Source organism: Nannospalax galili, unplaced genomic scaffold (genome assembly GCF_000622305.1).
Source record: "Nannospalax galili isolate Female #2095 unplaced genomic scaffold, S.galili_v1.0 scaffold548, whole genome shotgun sequence".
NCBI lineage: Eukaryota > Metazoa > Chordata > Mammalia > Rodentia > Spalacidae > Nannospalax > Nannospalax galili.
In genome coordinates this window covers 1,358,270-1,366,830 of record NW_008358999.1, presented here as the reverse complement: position 1 = coordinate 1,366,830, position 8,561 = coordinate 1,358,270, and the positions used below count along the sequence as shown (strand labels likewise).

General features: G+C 46.7%; 1 protein-coding gene across 1 annotated transcript in view; it reads left to right on the top strand.

Annotated features, from left to right (window-relative positions):
• Positions 1-8,561, top strand: part of Fhad1 (forkhead associated phosphopeptide binding domain 1) — a 160,421-nt gene that overhangs the window by 95,423 nt on the left and 56,437 nt on the right. Inside the window, exons 15-16 of the mRNA XM_008822681.1 lie at positions 2,801-2,871; positions 6,748-6,888. Of these exons, the coding sequence (XP_008820903.1) occupies positions 2,801-2,871; positions 6,748-6,888 (212 nt within the window). The remainder of the gene's footprint in view (positions 1-2,800; positions 2,872-6,747; positions 6,889-8,561) is intronic.

Genomic DNA, 8,561 nt, shown 5'->3' with positions numbered 1-8,561 from the left:
ACTCACAGAGATCCGCCTGCCTCTGCCTCCCGAGTGCTGGGATTAAAGGCATGCGCCACACCCGGCTCTGATTCGATTTTTATTTGTTCTGCAGGAGTGAATTGGTTGATTCAGTAATAAATATGTAGAACCTTTAAAAAAAAAAAAAAAGAAAGAAAAATTTGCCAGGTGTGGTGGTCATGCCTTTAGTCCCAGCACTTGGGAGGCAGAGACAGGTGAGATCAAGGCCAGCCCAATCTACATAAAGACTTCCAGGTCAGCTGAGACATAGGGTGACCCTGTCTCAAAAAAGACCAGAATAAAATAAATAATTTTAAAAATAAAAAAGGAAAAGAAGCAAATTGTAATATAATATGCAGACTGAGTTCCCATTTTTTGAATTTTTAAAATGTCAGTGGCTAACCAAAAGAAAAAAAATCTGAGGGAGGAAAAAAAGACAAAACTACTAGGCATACCCTAGCAGAGGGCTACAAAGGGCCTTCACTTTCAGTCATTCAACAGCTTTTTGCCTGTTTTTTCTTTTTTTGGCCGGGGGGGAGGCTTGTTTTATTTTGTTATGTGTATGTGTTTTGCCTGTATGTATATAAGACCCTGCAGTCACATTGACTGGAGCCTGAGTCTCAGACCAGCCACTGGCAGCCATGCAGCTCAGAGCTCATCCATCAAATGGGGCGATGACCGAACGCTGCAGTGATGAGCATTCCTCGCTCATCACTCGGGATGTGCTCAGCGTATTTCCAAGATGTTTCAATCAGCTCTGTTCATTTTCAGCGATTATTCTAGGCCTGCCAAAAATGGGCCTCAGCCTCCCATCCAGCTGCACCGGCCACTGCTCCCCTCCCTCATTGGCTGCCCGGGGCAGCTCAGCCCCTCCCCGTCCTCACCTACCTTCATCCCCTGCATCCTTTTGCTATGTGTTGCTCCAACAAATTACCACCACCCAAGTGGTTTTGAGCATGTGTGTGCTCTTACCATGCTGGAAGCCAACAGCCAAAATCAATTTTGCTGGGCCAAGTCAAGGTGCTACTTGGGCTGCTACAGGTTGGGGGGGCACCATCGTCATCTTGCCCTTTATCCAGTGTCTCGTGCTTTGTGCCTTCACTCCTGGTCCCTTCCTCCATCGTTCTTCCTTCATTTCTTTTCCTGCAGTATAGAGGACGGAACCCAGGGCCCTGTTCACACACTCTACTACTGAGCTACATCCCCAGCCCTTTTCCTTTTGACACAAAGTCTCACTAAGTTGCCCAGGCTGGCCTTGAACTCACTCCATGCATAGGCCAGCCTACAAGCCACTCTGTTCATAGACTGGCCTTGAACTTGTAATGCTCCTGCCTCAGCTCTCCGAGCAGCTGGATTTCGGGCCTGTGCCACCAGGCCCAGCCCTTTCCGGCTTCAAGTCGCAATGTTGCATCTTCAAATCTCTCTTTTCCCATCACTTCACCTTCATGTATGTCTGTGCATCTGCCATCCAAGTTCCTCCTTCTGTCTCCTTATAAATATTGGTGTGATGATGTAGATCTATCTAGATAATCCAGGGTTCCCCTCACCTCAAAACCCTTAACCCCAGCACCTTGACAAAGTCCCCCTCTTTCCACATCTCAGGTTCCAAGAACTAAGACCTGGGTATTGGTGATAGTGTTCACCCAGCCACATCCTCCATTGAAACGGCGTCTCTCTCTCCACTCTGCCCATACCTAGTGGCCTCAGCCAAGTAGCCCCTTTTGGGCTCTCCACAGGCTTGTAGCTCTGCCGAGACTACACTCCCCACCTCCCCTTCCTTTCCTGTCACTTAGATGATGCCTGTGGCCCCTGTCTCTGGTTCCTGTGTGTTTTCTTTCTTATTATTTATTATTTTTATTTTATGTGTATGAGTGTATTGCCAGCATATATTTAAGTGTACCAGTGTCATGCAATGCCCACAGAAGTCAGAAGAGGATGTCAGATTCCCCTCGAACTGAAGTTATAATCATTGTTAGCTGCCATGTGGGTGGCCATCTGCAAGAGCAGCCGGTGCTCTTAACTGTATGCATGTATTCCTGCATGCAATGCCCGCAGAGGACAGAAGACGCTGTTGGATCACCTGGACCTGGAGTTACGGATCCACCAATCTGTGCACACACCCACCCGACTGACAACCATCCTGACTTCAGGTCCGAGGGATCCGATGCCCTCTTCTGGCCTCCATGGGTATTGTAGCCTGAGCTACATCTCAAGACCATGTCTCAAGAAAGAAGGAAAGGAAGGAAAGAGGGAAGGAGGGAGGATGAAGGGAGGGATGGAGGGAGGGAGGAGAGGGAGAGCGGGTGGGAGATGTAGCCTGAGCTACATCTCAAGACCATGTCTCAAGAAAGAAGGAAAGGAAGAGGGAAGGAGGGAGGATGAAGGGAGGGATGGAAGGAGGGAGAAGAGGGAGAGCGGGTGGGAGAGGAGGGAGAGAGAGAGAGAGAGAGAGAGAGAGAGAGAGAGAGAGAGAGAGAAAGGAAAGGACAAAAGAAGGGAGGGAGGGCTGGAGAGATGGCTCAGTGGTTAAGAGCACTGGCTACACCCACACAGCACCCATACAGCAGCTAACAAACATCTGTAACTCCAGTTCCAGGGGATCCAACGGCCTCTTCTGGCTGTCCCAGGCATGGTATCGATGGGGTGCACTTACACACATGCAGGCAATACACTCATACACATAAAATGAAAATAATAAATAAAATATTTTTTAAAAAGACTGGAGGGAAGGAAAAGAAAAAGACATAGAATGCAAAGGAGATGGACTGATGCTTACCCTCTTCCTATCCCTCTTTTTAAGGGTTCTCTCTGTATCTAATATATCTTATGGAACATTACAAGAAAATAATGAGCCAGACTGAGGAGCTTCAGGTAATTCTTTTAAGGTCTTTCTTTCCCATGTTCATTGCAGCAGCTCCTCGGCATCTATCCAACACTGCCCACTGAATCTGTTTTCACACTGTGTCAGTCCATATCCTCCAGCAGGTGACTTGATTCTCCGTATGTGTAAAGGAATTGAGTCATGGCTGAGATGGCCCACAAGGCACAGCAAAATGCAGGGCACTGTCATCTGGCTGGCCTCCTTGGATAACCACATTGATTCATTTCCTCTATCAAAACCCCAAAAGAGGGCCAGTGAGATGGTTTAGTGCATAAAGGTGCCTGTTGCCAAGTCTGATGTCCTGAGTTAGATCCCCAGGACCATGGTAGAAGGAGAACTGACTCCCACAAGTTGTCCTCTGACTTCCACACATGTACCATGGCACATACACACACATACACACACACACAACACACACACACACACACACACACACACAACAAAATATAATTTTAAAAAAGACTGGGGCTGGGGAGATAGTCAGTAAAATCTTCTGCCCAACAAGCAAGAAGATCTGAGTCTGAGCCCCAGGACCCAAGTTAAAAAAAAAAAAAAAATCAGGCATAGTGGCACACAGCTGTCATCCCAACACTAGGAAGGTAGAGACAGGAGGATCCTAAGAGCTTGATGGCCAGCCATCCTAGCCAATCAGTGACCTCCAGGTTCAATGAGAGACCCTGTCTCAAAAAATAAAGTGGCTCATGTTGGTATGGTGGCACACGCCTACATGCCTTTTAATCCCAGGACTCGGGAGGCAGAGGCAGGTAGATCTCTGTGAATTCAAGGCCAGCCTGGTCTACATAGTGAGTTCTAAGCCAGTAACTTAAAGGAGACAAAATCAAACCAAGATGAATCACCATTTCAATAGGCAGGATTAACTGGACTGCAAAATACAAATAAATAAATAAATAAATAAATAAATAAATAAATAAATAAAGTGGCTCTCACCATTTTGTGAGGCTGTTGGGAGGTCACAGGATCTGTATTTGAGTGTGGACTTAGTACACACTCATTACAGCACAGCAGTAAATGTGGAGCACCCACTCTTCTGTAAATAAACACCTACCCTATACCCTATTAAAATAATAATAATAAGTAAAATGTTTAAAAAAATAAAGTAGAAAGAGGTTGAGGAAGACAGTGTCGACCTCTGGACACACACACACAGACACCTACACACATATGCACACACAAATACACACACACAATAATAATAATTATTATAATAAACAAACCAAAACACTGAATGTCATCTGATTCTGAAAACCATAATTAAATGCAATTAAAAGAAATGCAGCTACCCAGAGTCTGGGCAGCAGAATTAGGAAAGATTCAGGAGGCAGGTGAGCCTTAGGGGCTGTCTTTCCATAGTCATGACACGATTGAATAACGCACCTCACGTTGCTGACATTCAGCAATGGCTGTCCCTGCTCTCATGCCCAAGGTCAGCAGCTAGGCAGCTCTGCTGACCTGGGGTGTTCACTCTGGGGTGCTAGCTGGCCTTCCTTGACTGAAGCTGGCCTCAGTGCAGTGAAACATCTCTGTTCCTTGTGTCTCTCATCGTCCAACCAGCTGGCCTGGGCATGTGTTATGAGCACACTGTGTTAAAAACATAGACAGGCACATTTGTATCTTTCCACAATGTCAGAATTTATTGACTAACAATAAAATCACATTTACAGCAATTTGCCAAGTAGTCCCAATTCCCTTGATGGCCCAGGCAAACACGGGTTCTTTTATTCCACACATTACACACCACACAGTAAATATATCTACACATGTGTATATGTCAGTTACAGAACAGCTAAAAGGTGTTAAAGAGGCCGCAGCAGAGTTCAAGGAGTTTCAAGAGCTCTGCCAAGCAGAAGCAGGAAGCTGAGAGGGCTGAAAAAAATCTCTGTGGGGGGTCAGATAACAGACCCCCAAGAAGTCTGCTGGGGATGCTGCTGGGGAGTCCACATGCAAGGTCAGAGTTGAGCCAAGTCTCTGGATGGAGATGAACTGCAGGAGAGAAGTCCAAACCAGAGCCTGTAGAAGCAAAAGGCAGAACCAGACCCAGATCGACAAAGGTGCAGGCAGGCGATTGGCAACTCCAGTGGGTCACATCAGCAGTGGGGACAGCCAGGCTGAAGTCCCTGGGACAGTCAGGAGTTCTCTGCCTGTCAGTCCTTTGACATACATACCAAGTAGCCAGATGACAGGCTGGTGGGGCCATTGACATGGCAGTGTGAGGTGTCCTCCTTTTCATGGGGTCCAGGTAAGGTTGCTGTAGCCTTTCCTTGGTCTGGTGTGTCTGATACATTCTCAGGCCTGGTTTTCCTGATGTTATTTTAATACTCCCATATACCCTGACAGTCGTTGACTTTGATAGATTTATAGGGTGGTGCCTTTTCTACTTTTATAAATAAGTCCTCTATCAGTCTGTGCTGCGCAGGTGGTGCTGGACAGATGGTGATGTTTACATGACAACCCAGGTGCAGAGTCATCTTCCATCCTCAAAATGAAATCTCTCAAGCCCAGACACAGCCTGGAAAACTGCTGTTTTACACAATACAGAGTAACTTAGCACAAGGCACAGCCTGAACTCAACAGCATGTTTTCCTCCTGAACACAGAGATACAAGAGAAAACAATGGACGTGGCTCTGTGCCAATAAAACTTTATTTAAAAAGCAGGTGGTAGGGGATAGAGAGATGGCTCAATGGTTAAGAGTGCTTGCTGGCCAACCATGAGAACTAGAGCTCAGATCCCAGCACCACATAAAAATCTAGGCATGGTCCTTCACACACCTGTAACCCCAGTATTGGGAGTCAGGGCAGAGATGGGGAGAGAGGCTGCAGGTTCAGGGAGAGACCCTGCCTCAAAGGAAAAAGGTGGAGAGTGCTAGAGTGGGACACCTGGCACCTACTCTGGCCTCCACGTGGGAGCACACAGGCATGTGTACTTACTTGCACACACATGGGCGGGCACACACACACACACACACACACACACACACACACAAAGGGCCTCCACGTGGGAGCACACAGGCATGTGTACTTACTTGCACACACATGGGCAGGCACACACACACACACACACACACACACAAAGATGGCAGAGGGGCTGGAGAGATGGCTCAGCAATTAAGAGCACTTGCTGCTCTTCCAGAGGACCCAAGTTCATTTTCCAGCACCCACATCAGGCAGCTCACAACCACCTGTAACTCCGGGGCATCCAACACCCTTTTCTGGCCTCTGAGGGTACCTGCACACACATGGAATATGTACACACACACACACACACACACACACACACACACACAAATAACAATAGTTAGAAAAAAAAAAAGATGGTGGGCCATTTCTGGCCTGTGGACTGTAGTTTGTCAACCCCAGGTCCAGTCCATTCTCGTTTCACAGATATAATAGATATCAGCATTCAGAAACATTGCTGGCAACCTAATTGTCACACAACTGATCGGTTAAAGAATCAAAACACAAGCCTTCCAACCCCTGGCTCACTGCTTTTTGCCTTGCCTCTTGCAAACAGTAACTAACCATCTGACTGCTATTTCCTGAGCACCTAGTTTGCACTTTGCCTGTGATGAAATCTCTCCATTACCATCTCACTCATAAGATGCAGGCACTACCAACTCACCTCACTTTCTGCACAGGAAGGCCCGGATGCTTTTAGATCCAGAGTGTGAGGTCTTGACGCACTTCTGCTTCCCCATCAGTAACTTCCCAAAGCCAATACAGTTTGACTTGTTTTTCAGACATTTTTGTGTAATAAAACCTTTGCCCCCAGAAGGCAGTTTGTAATACAGTGGGGAAAGGATTCCCAGTCTCTCCCTGTGGGCTTCAGTTTGAGTTTCTGTGCACGCAGGGCCAAGTGAATGCTTCTCAGGAAACTCAACAGTCCATGCTGCATGAACACCTGGCCGAGAAGGAGAAGCTGAAGGAGGAGAGGATGGAGCAAGAGGAGAAGCTAAAAGCCACAATCTGGCAGCTGACGGTTGAGAAGGAGGTGAGGTGGTCCCGGAAGTCTCTTCGCTGCTGGGAAGACACGTGAGAGCCTTCCAGGGATCGTTGGGGACTTGTGTTCTGTGTTAATTCCTTAGCCCCTCGATTTGTGCTCTGGACCTAACTCAGTTAAACAGAGTGACTGATTCTGGAAGATTCCACAGGAAGCTTTGGTTCTAAAACTCATAGCAAGGGGCTGGGGAATGGTGCAGTGGTTTTAGAGCACATCTGTTCTTTCAGAGGACTGGAGTTTGATTCCCAGCACCCATGTCCGGTGGCTCTAAACCACCTGTAACTCCAGCTCCAGGGGATCCAATACCTCCTCTGGCCTCCATGGGGACACACACATGCACAAATCCCCACACAAACACACTCAGACACACATAATTACAAATAATTATAATAATAATAAAAAAACATTTTAAACCCACAGAAAAATCAACTAGAAAAGGTAGGCATGTTGAACTTTCAAGAAATGCCTCCTTCCTAGTTTCTGTGTCATAGTTGACTATAGAAATCAGTCTTGGGGCTGGAGAGATGGCTCAGCGGTTAAGAATACTGACTGTTCTTGCAGAAGACCCAAGTTCGAATCCCAGCACCCATATGGCAGCTAACAACTGTCTGTAACTCCAGTTCCAGGGGATCTGACAGCCTCTTCTGTCCTCCATGGGCATTGTGCAACACGGGTGCACTCACTTACATGCAGGCATAACATTCATACACATAAAATAAAAATAATAAATAAAATATTTTTAAAAAAGAAAAAAAGAAAAATCAGTCTTTACTGATGACCCAGTTTATAAGTGACTGATGAAGTATATGCAAAATTGATTTCAGATTACTTTCAGCCTTTTGCTTGCTCTGGAAAAGTACAAATTGACTCAAACAGTTGCTCACTCTTCTAGAGTCCAGGCCCATTAGAAACTAGCTTGCAGCAGCACCTCACACACACCAAGGTGCAGGGCATGGGCTAGGGATATAGTTGAGTACAGAGTCAGTTCTGACAGCCCCCCAAAGGGTCATGACACCCCAGGTCTGCATCTTACACAGAGCCTTGGAGTAGCCAAGGCCTTCCCAGAGGCCTTGCCTGTCTCTGAGGATCCACAGGCAGTTAATGGTCGGTAGGGGAGGAAGAGACATTTTATTCAGTAGTGTAGCCATTGGTAAGATGCCCGTGCTCCTGTAAGCAACTGGTTGTGAAAAAGGAAGGGGATCAATGTAAGTGGGAGGAGGGACAAGAGAGGGTAATTGGGGCGAATATGATCAAAGTACATTATGTACATGTATGAAAATATCATAATGAAACCCCTTATTATACTAATATATATTAATAAAAAGATTTAAAAATACAGAGCCTGTGCCGCCACACAAGACCCACCAAGTCAGACTCTCTGGAGTAGGTGGGAATAGGTATTTCAAAAGCCAGTTTCTGTTGCTTTCTTTGTTCCCCTCTGAGGTCAGTGGCTCATGATTTTGGTCACATTTTGTTATTTAGAATCTGGGGGTAAAGATGGGAGTGTAGCCCAGGCTCTGAGGTTGGTGAAGTTCTAACACACAGCCATCAAAATGTATGTGTCGGGGTATCAACATGGTGGCCCCTCCTCCAGCCCCCCCATCTGCTGGACCCTAGCTCCTCCCAAGCACCTCTTTTCTCCCGCATGCAGGACAGGCCCTGTC